The sequence below is a fragment of the Durotheca rogersii genome (genome assembly GCF_024521655.1).
Source record: "Durotheca rogersii strain YMJ 92031201 chromosome Unknown GGS23scaffold_2, whole genome shotgun sequence".
In the NCBI taxonomy this organism is placed as follows: Eukaryota; Fungi; Ascomycota; class Sordariomycetes; order Xylariales; family Xylariaceae; genus Durotheca; species Durotheca rogersii.
In genome coordinates, this window is record NW_026251233.1 from 201,284 (window position 1) to 216,394 (window position 15,111).

General features: G+C 57.3%; 3 protein-coding genes across 3 annotated transcripts; 2 read left to right on the top strand and 1 right to left on the bottom strand.

The window, feature by feature from the left end:
- Nucleotides 1-4,980: 4,980 nt before the first annotated feature.
- On the top strand, nt 4,981-6,654 carry GGS23DRAFT_592493 (uncharacterized protein; the record flags this gene model as incomplete). Its single annotated transcript, XM_051517886.1, has 1 exon — nt 4,981-6,654. One exon carries the CDS (start codon nt 4,981-4,983, stop codon nt 6,652-6,654), a length of 1,674 nt encoding a protein of 557 aa, XP_051375857.1.
- Nucleotides 6,655-8,268: 1,614 nt separating this feature from the next.
- Nucleotides 8,269-9,064, bottom strand: GGS23DRAFT_163364 (uncharacterized protein). Its single transcript, XM_051511467.1, has one exon. It carries the CDS (start codon nt 8,958-8,960, stop codon nt 8,409-8,411), a length of 552 nt encoding a protein of 183 aa, XP_051375858.1. The 5' UTR covers nt 8,961-9,064; the 3' UTR covers nt 8,269-8,408.
- A 3,084-nt stretch (nt 9,065-12,148) lies between these two features.
- GGS23DRAFT_612257 (uncharacterized protein) lies at nt 12,149-14,259 on the top strand. Its single transcript, XM_051520473.1, has one exon. The coding sequence runs from the start codon at nt 12,706-12,708 to the stop codon at nt 14,227-14,229; it is 1,524 nt and encodes a 507-aa protein (XP_051375859.1). The 5' UTR covers nt 12,149-12,705; the 3' UTR covers nt 14,230-14,259.
- The last annotated feature ends 852 nt before the right edge of the window (nt 14,260-15,111 follow it).

Sequence of the window (15,111 nt, forward strand, 5' to 3'; positions counted from 1 at the left end):
AGCAACGAAGCATCAGTCGTCTTCCGGGCCGCCTCATTCCCTCGAAGAACCGCGGGCTCGTCTCGCCCTATGCATGTTCGTCGAGGACCACCCGGCCCCTGTGTGCTCCGACACCCCTCCCAGGCGAACTGGCTATCAGATATGCTGGCCCGAAAGGCTTGACGCACGCTAAACGGGTGGGATGTGTACTGGTTCGATCCCGGCTAGAAGCGAGATGCGGCATCAGACGCGGAGCAGCTCGGTGATATGACCTCGACTCCCGTACGGAAGGCCAATCGATTGTCCTCGTGAATAGTACATAACCCGTCTAGCATCCTACTTAGACTAATGAGCATCTGCCCCAAGACGACGGGCAAGTTCACGCTTCATGGTGTAATATCTCCCCCCGCCCGATCCGGCTGTCTGCTATATGGCAACATACCTATACATTGGGAGCCTGGAGAGGGGGGCAGCGGAGGAGGAGAGAGACGGAAGGGAGACAGACGAGGGGAGACGAGCGGAGGCAGAGACGGGTTTGCACTTATGACTCCCCTCATCGTGGCAGACGGGTACGATGGCACACATGTTATCGTGGTTCGAACCCACATGCAGCCAAGGCAGTCCTGCCTATGAGAGACGGCGCTGGTGTGCATGCGTCCTGCATACCCTGATGGAGGCAAATGCCCAATGGCATCTCGGCTCTCCGGTGCCTCAGAGCCAGGAATGTTGCGTTGGCGAGCCGGTTCTGGCTGCGTCCCTCTGCCCCGTCCGCCAGCCAGCGAATGGCATCCCACGAGACGCAGAGCACAGGCGTCACCGTCGTCGTCATTATTTCCTGTCGCCGAGCCGTGCTCTACCCATCGTCCATCGATGCCCGTCGTCCTGTTTATTTCTAACCCAGCCGAAGGATCACGACCCATCGATCAAGTGATCCCGAATAAGAGCGTCGCGGGACCATTCGGAGACAGCTCGCTCGTCGCAGCAGAGTCAACCCGCGTACTGGTATATTTCCCGGCACCGTATTGGTACCCAAAGCGCGAGATATATAGAATCGGGCATTAAGGGCCGGCAGCTGATTTGATGGATTGGCCGCATCGCGTCTCGCCTTATCGGTGGAACTCGCCCAACTCGCTGTCCTTTCTGCCTCACGAGACAACGGACGACGTTTTTTTTTTTTTTTTCGCGTTGATCGGCGCCCAGGGTCTCTCCATCTCATCTCGGTATGCACCCACTCACACTGAGACGATTACACGTTTGCCACTGGACATGCTCTCCTGGATTGTAGAGGAACCACCAGCACCTATAAAAAAGAATCTTGCTAGACAACGCAACTCGGCGCTTATTCCAGACGGAGATCAGTTGCAGCGGTAACAACGAGGCTCGCGAGGAAATGAAGTATTTCAGGGATCCTGAACAAGGGGCACGCCTCGCCCCGGCCAAACTGTATCATGAGCGAAGGAGGGGGAGGGACGGTAGCCATCGGTTGGACGAGGCGGGATCTCCATTGGCGAGTATGATCCCGGGCTACGCTGTCGAAGAACGATATTTGTGGGATCTCTGGTCGTCCTTGGGGGGCTCGTGACCCACCGTTGGGTGTTGTCACCCTTTTTTTCCTTTCCTTTTTTTTTCTTCCTCTTCCTGCGTCTCGAACTTCCCAGGGATCTCTCTCCACTCCCTGCCCGGCTAGGCGTCTTCCTTTTGACGGGGATGGGCAGGGTGGGAGGTGAAAGCTGCCAAGCCCAACTCCCTCCACTCGATAATACACGTACATGCCGACAAATAGGTAGGTACATGTATGAATACGAATACCTATTACCTACCTCCTAGTACCATACTCTGGTCTGTAGAATGGATAACTCGCTCGCCTCAGTAGCATGAGAGTAGAGAGCGAGAGAGGGGAGCCGAGGGGAAGGGGAAGAAGGCGAGGGAAGAAAAGAAAAGAGTGATACATGGGCATGTACCTACGTAGGTATGCGCGAGATACCAGGTATGCAGGAGGTACCTAAGGCATTGACCAATTTTGAGGGTTATCGATATTACTTGCTGATATCTTATATCGGCATGTACCGCATCGATAAAACTGTGACAGGGACTGGGGCCATCCCCGCATGAACATATTATCCCTACATGTCGTAGGGACTCAGGGTTAGCCTAGGTAGGTACCTACGTAGTAGCAAGTACTCTAATGGTATTAGCGTTGCCTTTTTATTTCTCCCCGTGGCCGGAGGAGGCGGTAGAGGAGGCATATACTCATTTATATATCGCTTGCTTAGGAGACAGGTACTTACCTACTTAGGTCTTTACTTGCTTAGGTAGGAATGTAGGCACATCCTACAGTACATGCTTTTATATCTACCTAATATATCTATTCCATATATAAACGTCGAGAAGCAGGGCGGGAAGCCCGCGACTATACAGAGATACACAGAGTTCGGCGTTTCCACCCGAGATAGGATGAGAAACATCGGCCGGGACGTACCTCTAAGGGACAGATTTTGTCCCTGCTGCTGGCTCCCACGGAACGCTCGGTGCCCCATCTCAGATTAGACGGGCACGTAGGCGGACGCATGTAGGTATTTGCTGTGTGTTGAAGTATGCAGCGCAAGTCGATACCACCTTGCCCGGCAGGACATGGCATTGATTATGGCGTATTGTAACGCGTACACGGTCGTCTCCCATTCGCTCCTGTTGCGGGTTTCCATCTCGTCTGCTCCATTCTACATGTAGGTCAGCCTGCTTACCTATGCACAATATTGCCTGCTAGGTTGTCCTGCTAACCTTGCGGGCCTCTACCTTGGAAACGCTGTGCTGTTCAATAGTGTCTAGAATGGCTCGTATGTACACGTACACACCCAGAACACGTAGAACGCAACACGTCCATCACGAGCATGCCTAATGCAATGGAATACCTACATACCTACATACATGTCTACGCATCTCGTACCTCAGGTACCCAACGAAGGGACAGCCTCCCATATGGGTGGGCGCCAGGTACCTACCTTAGATACCTAGGTATCTAGGTACCCTAGCAACTTAGCTGCTTTACCTGGGTACCTACATGTAATATCTAGAGGTACTCGTCCACTCTCCTAGGTCCGCCCATCCACCGTCTTGCCCGATACGTACACGACCTCGGCGCGTAGGTACATAAGCTGTAGATAGGTATAGACCTGCCGAACTCGCTGGGATCAATGCCTACCTCCTACGCAAGGAGGTCATCCGCGCACCTAAAACATAATTAGGGGCCTGCCCGCATGGGGTTGAGGATTGAGCCAGAGCGAGGGGAAGTCCTAGGCAGGTGGTTAAATCCGGGTCGAACCCCGACTTGCCTGACTCTCTCTGGCCTGTCTCGGGGAGCTAGGGAGGATAGGTACCTAAGAAAATGGCCTTAGGGAGGGTTGCCCATGTACCTGGCCCAATGCGTGTCTATGTGTAGGTATTGTGTGCCTAATGTACCTAAGGTAGGCTAGTTGCAGGGGGGGGGGCGCCTTAGGTACCTACCTACCTACCTAATGCATCATACAGCCTACAGCCTTAAGAGGAGATAGGTACCTTAGGTACGTAGGGTAGGCGTAGCTGGCGGGAGCCTACCTCTTAGCTAACTTCAACCCGCCTGATAGGTACTTTCCCACACAAAGATTGCTGTTAGCAGAGGAGGTACTTGTACGCATACTCTGTAGGGAAACGATACCTTGCGCCTTAGATAGCTTCACGTATGCTGGGAGGTAAAAGTATGTGTACGTTGTATGTCATGTAAGTAGAAGGTAGGTATACAGCGACCGGCATCGACCCGGAGCAGGTCGGGACGTCGCTCCTTTAAGTACCTGCAAGCGCCCTCCTATCAACCCGGCAACGCCCTTCCTTCCTTCCGCTCCTCTCGCAGTAGCATCCCCGACTTTGTCTGTTGCGCCCCCCAATAGAAAGGGAAAGAAAAAAAAGAATCCCCCCCGCTACGCGTATACGTGAAAAGAGGAGAGAAAACAGAGAGAGGAGAACGGGGAAAAGAGAGAGAAAAAAAGGAAAAAAGAAAGAAAAAAGAACGAGAGCGAGAAAGAGAGAGACAGAAAGAAAGAAAGAAAGAAAGAGCGAGACACACACGCAGAGAGAGACCACAGAGAGACGAAGGGGAAGGGGCGAGACGACAACCACTCGATATCCTGCCTTCCTTCCCGATTGCCCACTGCGGGACATTTTTTCCCAGGCCCGTCCGTCGTCGTCGACTCGGTGCATCGTCCACATCCACATCCACAGCCCACGTCCGTGTTCGTCCCTCCACATCCACATCCGCTGCCTCGTCCGCCATCACCCATCACACTCTCGTCGAACTACGCCCACAGCTAAACGTGCCATAAATAATCTCTGATACAAATCCACTGCGTGCGTGCGTGCGTACATGCCTATAACCTACCTACCTGGCGATTTACCTGTCGATCTACCTTGACTATCCCGTCCCGTCGTCTGGCGAGTTCTTTTTTTACTCCCCTACATACGTCTCCATCCACACGCACATACAGACCAGGGCCCCCCCTCCCCCCCTTTCGCGCCAGTCTCCTGTCACCTTCGAATCAATCAATCAAGTTACCTGGTCCCAAGACCATCCGACTTTTCTGACACGACCAGTCTCGCCCGCAACGTCTGTTCGCGCGGGCCCCCACTTGGCCTGGGTCCATCGTCCATCCCGCCTATCGCTCGCCCGCTGCGTTCAGCCATTCATCCAATACATCCATACCTGCGTCCCCGTCCGTCCCCTACGTACAGCCCACTACATAGGACCTACATACGGCCTTTCCCTTTCCTGCTCTCCCAGAGGCACTCGCCCATATTATCCATACTGTAAGCACGCACAGTCAACTGCCACGCATTCGAAAACCCACTTTGTTGGGTAGCAGGACAGGCAGCCCAGCTCCGCCCGCTTCTGAGAGGCTCAAGCCTGCCTCTGGTCCATTTCCTAGCCTTGATCTAGTGACTGGATTCACTTATCAGGCCCTCTGCTCCCTCGGTATGGCGAAGAATTCCACTCCATCTGTTGCATACCTCGAGGAGGCCGACGACGACGGCCACGCTATCCCCGGCATCGCACCTAAATACGCCAGATCCACCGCAGCGAGCAGTCCTTCCAAGGAGCAACCCAACACGAGCAGATCGCGGAGAGACTCTCACCGGCTCGAGTCGAGATCGCCGAGCACCTCGGATTCGGAGTCCGACATCACCGAGCCCCCCGTACCGCCCTCCAAGCGAGAGCCCAAGATCAAGATGAAGGAGGAGAAGAAGCGGTCCTTCGTGGTCAAACCGCAGCGTCCGCCCCCCCGCACCCGCAAGACTGCTCCGCCACCCACCTCCCGTATCTCGGACGAGTCGTCCTACTACGGAGTCCACCCACAGCAGACTATGGCGCCCGCATCCTCGAGGCCTCGCGCCCATACCCGGCCCGAGCCCTCCTATAGCCAACGCCCGCCCCTATCGACGTCAGCCTACGCTCACCAGCCGCCGCACCCGCACCCGGCACAATTCCCTCCCCCTTCGTACCCCCCGCCTCAGTGGGCCGCCGGGGGGCCCATGGGCGGGGTGCCCATGGGGATGGGCCCTCCTCCCCTCCCTCCTCCGATGGGACACGCGCTGGTCCACCAGCCGATGCCCCCCCCTGGGTACGGGGAGATGAACCACGGCAGAGATCTGGCCTCCCGCTTCCGGCGTCCGCAGTCTGCCATGGGGTTCCACCAGCCCTCCAGGTCCCACGAGTACGAGCCGTCGAAGGAGAAAGCGCTGGCACGCCGGACCTCGGTATCGAGGAAGGCTGCCAAAGATCCCGACGACCGCATGCGGATGCCCCCCCCTCAACGACCGGCTTCTACTCGACCGGAGCGCTTGGTCCTGCGTCCGGGCCCGCCACCCCCGGCGAGGAGAAAGTCGGTCGGGTTTGAGGACGACGACTTGGAGGACGAAGCAGACCTTTACAAGGCCGTGGCCACCCGCCGTGAGGTGGAATACGGTTCTGGCGCTCTCCCCTCCCGATCAAGGGCGGAAACCTTCGACGTGGGCTCGGCTTACGATCTCGGCCACTACGAGCTGGAGCCCGCGTCGCGGAGTCGGCGAAACTCTTTTTATAACTTCGAGGACAAGGTGCGCGATGCTTCCCGGTACCAGGAAGACGTGAGCGGGCCCAACACGCTGCTGACGGCCGAATCCCTCCGGCGTGTGAAGAACGGAGGTAGCAGCCGCTCAACTCGCAGCAGCGAGAGTCGTGACGAGAGCGAGTACAAGCAATCGGCCACGACCCGCACCACCCGGTCTGGTAGCGGCGATGACGACATTACCATCAAGCTCCCTATGGGCGCCGTCATCGAGGTCGGAAACACCAAGATCCACTGCAGGGACGGCGGCGATATCAACATTGGCCGGAACGGAACTTCTCGTGGGGGGGGCAGCGACCGTGCCACTTCGTATGATGACGACCGGAAAAGCCGGGCGGACAAGTCGACAACGCGAACGCGGGCCAGCTCCCAAGCCGGATCATACTCCCGGACACGCCGCATGAGCTCGCGCGCGTATGCGCCACCCGCTTACGGGCCCTACGACGATCCCTACGATAGCTATTACGAAAGTCCTCGCCATGCTCCGTACTTGGGTTACCAATCCGAGGACCTCGATTACAGCGACGACGAGGAGGACGACTGACGGTGATCCAGCACCAATTTGAAAATGGCTATGGTGTCGAGAGAAGTTCAATTTGATTTTTGCCGGACCGAAGCGCTGCTATCTGATTTCCCATCATGTTATATTCGGGCTCTTTCTTATTTCGTATCTTCTCGCACCTATTATCTCGTTATATCTCAGCCTTGCACCTGCGGATGCCTCTGGTGGCTACTCATCGAAAAACCTACTCGAAAAATAAAGCGAAAAGATCAAACCCCCCCCCCCCACTCCAAAAATGGACTATAGAAGGGCACGTGGGATGGGGAACACCACAACTCGTTTCTCTTCTCTCTACCGGACTGTCCATGGTTGGTGGATTTTCCAACCGGTGTATACGACGATATGAGTGGACGAATGAATGATGGTCGGGTTAAGCTCTCCGGGGACAGCCAAGGGGGGGATATGTGTGGACCTGGTGGCTGTGTGCGATTCCGTCGAGCGCGCGTTGGCTTACGTTCTAATCTCATGAGAACATGTGTCGCCTCCCGTCCCGACGAGGGGATCCCGGGACGGAGACCATGTTCTATTTTAATCTTCTTCTCTACACAGGAACTGGCCGTGCCATACTGCTGTGCGATACCCTTTGTGCTTTGAAGCCGAGTCTCGCTCGCATTAGCATGGCGTAAGAGGTGGACCGATAGATCTAATCTGCCCCGCAATTGAAGTTCACACTTCTGTTGGCGGCGGGATACCATGCTTTGCATACAAAGGGGAGACGTTGTCCGCCTTCCTCCCTCGGCGCGGAGTTATTCCAATTGGACGATAGACACGAGTGAGGGAGAGAGGGAGAAGTTGGGGAATTTGTGTGTACCCTTAGCCAGCGGGTCTGGAGCCTGCCACGTATTACGTTGCGTGCGTGTAGGGTTGATGAGCCGAAGAAGGACGGTCGACCCGGGCGGGCAGGGCTCGGCTGGGTTGAGGGTATCGGTGGAGGAAGGCCAACGAGGCGGGGAGGGAGGAGTTGTCATTAATGGCTGTGGGCGCGATCTGGGATGGGTAATCTAGATGTGGTTTGTTCGGTTCGAAGTGCCGGTGGATGATGACAGTCGAGTCCTGATGTAACGAGCTACCTACGCGCGGACAAGGCATATACGCCACTTTACAGGATATCACCATCTACTCAATGGGGAAGCTTGTGTCGAATCGAACGGGCCAATACTGCTATTGTTATTGTGTTGCCGCTTCTTTTTCTTTCGCCTGTACTAGACCGTAGGCACACCATTACCACCACGGCCGGCGGCTTACTATGTGCGCGCGTGTAGATTGGCGTAGTATCTCCCTACCTAGTCACAGGTATTTGTATCGCCTGGTCATGTAGGAGTGGCGGCGGTCGAGGCGCGACGGGATACTACTGCGTAGCCAGTGAGCGAAGTCGCCGGATGGACAGTGGGAGTGGGTCTCGGAATATCAGGATATCAACCCATCACGAAGCCACGCGGGGAACGCGTGTTGGTAGGCGAGCAAGGAGGCGTCCACGGAGGTAAGGTATGTACGTTTGTATGCAAGTAAGTGAGAGGTGAACAAGTGACGACTGTGATACGGTCTGCCCTACTCCCTGCTGGCCCCCCTCCTCCTCGTCTCCCGTCTCCCGTCTCCCACTCCCCTGCCTCTCTGTGTCTTCTGTGTTCCCTTCCCCCTCCTTTCCCCCTTCCCTTCCCCCATGCTGATCGTGCCACGTCTGTGTGCGCGTACATGGCATATAGCCTTACATGTCCACCTACCTCCTAACCACTTACCTACCTACGTACTTCCCTAGGTAGGCAGGCAGGTATGTGCACATCCGAGTCCATTCGTGTGTATGCGTGTGGGGTATTCGCCTGTGCTGCTGGTACGAACGGAAAAAGAGGAGGAGGAGGAGGAGCGGGAGGAGGAAGGGAGCCAAGAGACGGATAGATAGGTTGGAATAAATCGCGCGCGTTGTTTTTCTCTCTCTTATCTTTCAACTGCAGTTCGATCTCGATGAGAGGTAGGTAGATAGGTATTGGATATACAGACACACGTACGCGGCTAGAGACACATAGGTAACAGAACCGACCTGGTGTCTCTTCTTGAGAATGAGATCTTGTATACCTAGATCGGACATATGCACGCGTACACGGCCACTCCCCCTCCTCTATCCGCCGGTATGTACACACATGCATACATGCCCACACACATATATAAATATAAATACCTAGATATATATTCATATACCCACACATGAATGTATGGATTGGAGGGATGTATAGGTTGATGTGCTCGGGCTGATCTGCTAGCAGGCTTACCCCCCCATACACACATACACACATGCAGACATGGCATACCTACCTAACCTGACCTACCCTAACCTACCTGCGTATATACATACACGAGGAGAAAAGGGGAGGAGCAAAGAGAGGGAGGACAGGACCAAGGGACAAGAAACATGTCGAGAGTCACGCGGGCCATGTTGAGCAGGACAAGGTAGTCAGACATACATGGGCGTGGACAGTCCGACGGGCCGATGCATGCCTGGGCATGTGTATGGACAAGATGGATATAACACCGTACGTTCATATAGGCAGGTATATATATATATATAGAGAGAGAGAGAGAGAGAGAGAGAGAGAGAGAGAGAGAGAGAAAAGTCCTAAAGTGTATGAGAATAGCACCTATCTCTATACCCCATCCATCTACCTGAGGTAATTTATCTCGGCTATTCTAGCTACCTAGGTACGTTAATTAGATATCTACCTGTCACCACAAGAAGGGAATAACCCGGCCGCAGGGATGTTTCCCTACCCAACTATTCATCTAGGTCCTCGTAGGGAACAGTGGACGGCGGCTGAGCCCTGCTGAGCCGGGGTGGGCTCGGCTAGGCTGGGCTGGGGTAGCTCGCTTTCTCCCTCCCACCGTTATATGACCGAGACACGCTCACTCCCTCGCCCATCAAAACCAAAAAAATACCGGTGCCAAGGATGGAGGGGTCGGCCGAGGGGTCGTGTGGGAGTGGGAATGGGCGGGTCGTCACTCCATCGTGCGTTGTTTCAGCGGCGGCCGCGCCCTCGTCGACCAAGCCTGCTGCCGACTTTTGGGGATGGGGAATTTTTGCCCATACTCGGAGATCTGCCGTGTGCGATGTGCGCGCATCTCTCTCTTTCTCCCTGTTTCACACTACGTTGCCTGCCGCTCGTTCGTGGTGACGAGCGACGAAGAGGTGGGATCTACTACACATAGACGACGTTCCCGATGGCTCGGCTTCTAAAAAAAACCCCCCAAGAAAAGACGTGCTAGTATCGCCTCGCTCCCGCTCCCGCACCAGCTACCCACACCCACACACGCTTACAACTAACTACCTACGTACTACCCCATGAGTCCATGTCTCCAAGCAGGGAGGCGTAAGCGTCCGCGTTTCCCGCCGTGTCATCTTAAGTGGTCGGGCCTAGAGTTACCGAGAGCGCCCTTTTCTCCTATTCCCGATGGCTTATTCGACTAGTCTCGTCAGACCGCTCCCGAGCCCCCGACGGAGTCAGTCCAGTCCAGTCCAGTGCTCCGGAATATGGCCGCAATCCTGGTAACTAGCGGTTTTTGGTACCCCGCCGAAGCGGTCCTTTCGCGTGATCTTGGTGAGGATGCCGTCGCCCGCCTCATCTATCGACTGGGGAACACGCACAGCCCTCGACCACATATACAAAGAGGGAAAAAAGAGGAGAACTTGCAGGCTGGCTCTCCCGTTGGCATTGGATTGCGGCATTGAGCGGCTATCGCTGCCTCTGCCGCTACTTTGGCGGCCGTGGCAGTGGGTTTCATCGCCCCGAGCAGAGAAACCCTCGGACGGCACTAGACGAGCAGCGGAAAAGACAAGTATGATAGCGGTAGCGAAAGTAGATTATGAGGCTGGCAAACAGAATTTTCGAAACGAGACTTTCTAGAAAAGGCCGGTGGGTGTAGTCTATCTTCTATTCCCGCATGCACTTCTGGGATTACCTATCTAGCTAGGTCCGTCCCATCCTAACCCCAGACGCCTTAGGAAGCGGATAGGTACTAATTCTACTACTAGTAGGATACCCCTTCTATTTTAGTACTTGGACAAAACAACCACTTGAACCCCTAAACCAAACCCTCATCACCCATCGCCTTTCTAGAGGCGTGGCGCCTGCGGTCTCTGGCGGCGATTGCCCACGGCCGAGTCCCAGTAATTGTGTAGGCAGTTCCCTACATGCTCCTACACGGCTAGGAAGATTACCTAAGTACTCATCGCTTCCCCCGCTAGCGGTTAATGCGACGGCGCCCATCCTATCACGCGTGCGAGAGCCTCTCGCAGTCTCGTGGTACCCTAGTGGGTAGTAGGCGGCAGAGCACCCGGCGCCGACATCCCACGGCAACCCATATCTACGTACGTTCGTACGCCTGCCTTGGGTGTTGACGAGAAATCCGGGAGGATATGATGGAGACGAGAGAGGCCAACACAGATATCCACTCGGCACAGAGAATCAAGTCATCATCCTCGGGTCCATATATAGGCATATGATCACGCCTAAAATAGGGAAAGAAAAAAAAGAAGAGCTAGCTGACGTGACTGCCCACGTTTCCGGGTCAATAGAGTCATGTTGAAATATGGGCGGTCCTCGATTTCACCCTGTTCGTCTACGGCCCGTTCAAGCGTGTTGCTCCTTTACCACTGCTGGTCTGAACATGGCCTGGAGTGTCACTCGCTAAAGTCACTGTTAGGCAGCCTGACCAGCGTCCAGCGTGCTTCGCGATCACCTGCTTCCACAGCAAGACTGGGTCCATCTGCTGATGATGTCTCTAACGCTGCCTACCTATATCGATCGCTCGACAGTGACCCCTTTTAGACATTCGCGGCCTCTGTGCTTTAAATAGGAAAGCCAGATATCTACCTGTCTATGGCCAGGCGTAAAGACCGCGGGGCTGCAAGGGCCGACTTGGCTTGATTTCCTCGGCACCAGGGCTAGCTGGCTGACCACCTCTGGGCAACCATTTCTGCATAGTCTCTTTCGACGAGACGCGGGATCGTGGCTTGCGGGGATGGCTGGGAAGCGATCACCAGGGACATTCTGCAGGAATGGGTGATAGGTATATGGGACATCTGACTGCTTGACTGCTCATGAACCGCGCCCAATATCGAAGGCGAATCCGTCTCCCTGCCCGTCTCCTTCGCCGACAACAGTGAGTAAGGGGGGGAGTTTGGTCCAAGGGAGGAGTAGAGACGCTTAGGGCGTCGCGATAATTCCCATAGAGTGGAAAACTCGGTGGAGGGGCGGCTTCCGATGTAGCTGTTATTATACGGGCCGGATTTGCGGCGACAGTCATGAATATGCGATCCGTTGATGATGCAGCAGGTGGTTGTTTTTCTGAATCTACAGGGGATATCCTAACGCCGTTGCCTTCCAATGGCATGACATAAGCACGCTTGTTCTCCGCCCTAGGAGATCATACTACATACCTGTTACGTGATATACCTAGACTGTTACATAAGGCGCCCGTATGCATAAATGCATTAAATAATTTATACGTGTATACCCCCCTTGGATAATGTTGTGAACAGTACTACAGGTACCTAGGTATCCGAGGTACGTCCACGGAGGTACATGTGGCTTGTCCTGAGCCTATCGATACCGCTTTTTAAATGGGCCATGGAGGAGTTGCCTGGCCAATGGAGGAAATGTTGACTCTTGACATCATCCCCAACCTCCCCCAGCCACAAATTTCCACAGCCCACGCCCCGGCCATAGAAACCACCAGACAACCAGCGGGTACGTGAGACAGTGACTTTTCTCTTTCTTTCCACCTCAACCAAATGAAACCCAATTCACATCCACACGCACCGCCCGGAAATTCCTGAGGTGCAGTGTAAGAAAAGCAACCCGACAGACAGCTCGTCTCGAGCCTCTTCAAGGAACGTGGGACTCCTGAGAGGACTGACTCGAATTCCTTCCGCAATCAACCTGGCTGGGGTTTTCCAGCAAAACACCAGCCGAGCCTACCCATCTCTGATCAACACACGCAAGCCCAGCTCCATTCCAACCGAAACCTTGCACGCCCGCCATCAAGATGGCTCCTCTACTCTCCAGCCTAGCCGCGCGCGCTCGCAGCCTTTTCGACTCGGCTCCAACCGCGGCTAGCGACGTCGCCGCCCGCTCGCCACCCGACGTCTCCGCCGAAGCCCTCTCGCAGCTCGGGCCGCTCGCCGCGCACTCCGTCCTGCTGGCCCGGCAGCAGGTCGAGGACGGCGCGGAGCAGATCGACCCGCACAAGGGCGTGGTGTCGCCGCAGGACATCAACAACACGTTCGTGTTCGTGCTGTTCGGCATCATCGGCGCGGCCTTCGTGTGCGCCGGCATCTGGTTCTTCTTCTGGGCGCGGAACGGCGGCTTCCACTTCCGCGAGAACGACTGGGACGACTACAAGTCGACGGTGCTGCGGCGCAAGGGCCCGAACGGCACCCTCCTGTCCAACGCCACGCCCACCACCGACCTCGGCGGCGGCAGCGTCTACAAGGACGTGCCCGACAACGCCACCGAGTACACCGGCGGCCTCACCCAGATGACGGGCGACACCGGCAGCACCCTGACCGGCATCACCGCCGGCGCCTCCGACCTGGCCGCCCGCGAGCGCCGCAAGCAGAAGCGCGAGCGCAAGGAGCGCGAGCGCGAGAAGAAGCGCGACCGCCGCCGCAGCGAGAAGGCCGCCGCCGGCCGCCGCGTCGGCGAGGACGGCGTGCTCGTCGACGAGGACGCAGAGGCCGAGGCCAAGGACCACCTGCGCGCCTACCGCAGCGAGAAGCCGGCGCGCGTCGGCGGGCTCAACAAGGAGAGCGAGGGCAGCACCTGGGACGGGTCGACGAACCCGGACCGGTCCACGGTCGCGAGCGAGCTGCTGAGCCACCGCGAGGGCACGCCGACCCGCGCCGAGGCCTACTCGGACGCGGCCGCCGGCCCCGCGCATCACGACGGCGGCGGCGACAACGACAACGACAACGACGAGACCGCCGCCCGCCGCCGCAGCACCGGCCACCGCCACGCCCACCGCTCCGCCAGCAAGGCCGAGGCCGACCGCAAGAGCCGCGCCGCCGGCGGCATCCGCAAGGTGTACAGCACGGCGGACCGCACGGCGGAGCGGGAGAGCGAGCGGCTGCGCGCCGAGGAGCGGCGCCTGCAGCGCGAGGAGGCGCGGTCCGGCGCCGGCGGCGTGCGGCGGGGCTTCAGCTTCCAGCGGGCGCCGGCCACCACCACCGCCCACAACGCGAGCGTGGTGTCGTCGTCGGTGCGCGCCAGCACCATCGAGGAGGAGGAGCCGGCCGCCGTCGCCGGCAACGACGACCGCGGCCGGTACCTCCCGGCGCCCGGCGGCTGGGTCGGCAGCGAGGCCGGCGCCGGCGCCCCCGCCGACAGCGACCTGGGCACCAAGTCGTACCACCACGTGATCCCGGGCCTGTCCTCGGTGGCGTCATCGTCCTCGGCGCCCGCGCCCGCGCACCCGCCCCCCGCCCGCGCCCCGAGCCACGCCGGCACCGCGAGCGACTACGCCGACGAGAAGCGCAAGAAGCGCGGCGCCGGCAAGCACCGCCGGGAGTAGGCACCGCGCCTAGAAGGAGCGTGTTCCCCGAGAGGGGGGGGGGGGGAGGGGACAGGGGGGCGCGCCGCTTACCTTTCTTCCCGTGTCCGCATGCGCGGGCCTGTCTTACCGAGGATGCCGAAGGGGGGGCAAGGGGAGTGAGTTTAATGTAGCGGCCCTACGCGGGCAGAGACGCTACGCTACACGAACAGTTACGGCGGCCCCTGTGTGTGTGTGTGTGTGTGTGTGTGCTGTTCTCGTTTCCTTCTGGCTGTGATGGCACGCCGTCACGTGGTCGCTCGTGCGCCAGCTACGGCACGCATAGGGCACGGGGGGAACACGGATGGACGGGTTTGGGTCGGTGGGTGGACGATGTGATGCGTGTAATGCTGTTATGTTATGTATGCCAGCACGAGGCCGGGCTGGTCCGGGATCGAGAGACGTGCCCACACGAGTATGTACGGAGTCGCTTGCTTTCGGGCGGGGGACGGATGGGCTGCCCGAGGTTGGGTCCCTCGGCAGCACACGCCGTTCGGTAGGAACGTCGGGGCGGGCCAGGTCAAAGAAACGAATAGAGAGGCAGGAATCAATGGTCCCCGGAGTCACAACGAAACGAAATAAAATAAATTCATCCATCGTATCGTCTTACCCCCTTTGGTGCCCCTATTTCTGGTATGATGCATTCGTTCTTGAAACCTGATGAGGCAACCTGGTGCCAGCAGTTGTGGAAGGGGGGCGGGTGATGGCAAGGAAACGGACCGTCGATACGGGGACTTGAGACGCCAGCTCGTTTCCGTCCCTCTCGACGAGGTAGAAACGACAAAACGTAGATCAAGAGGGTACTGCATTACTAGTGAAATGAGCCTGCTATCTTCATGTCCGTAACGGAGGGCGGAGAGGTGT

Bases quoted from the DNA above. Each gene is read 5' to 3' on its own strand.
- GGS23DRAFT_612257 (XM_051520473.1), top strand. From the start codon at position 12,706: ATGGCTCCTCTACTCTCCAGCCTAGCCGCGCGCGCTCGCAGCCTTTTC.
- GGS23DRAFT_163364 (XM_051511467.1), bottom strand. From the start codon at position 8,960: ATGTGTGTATGTGTGTATGGGGGGGTAAGCCTGCTAGCAGATCAGCCC.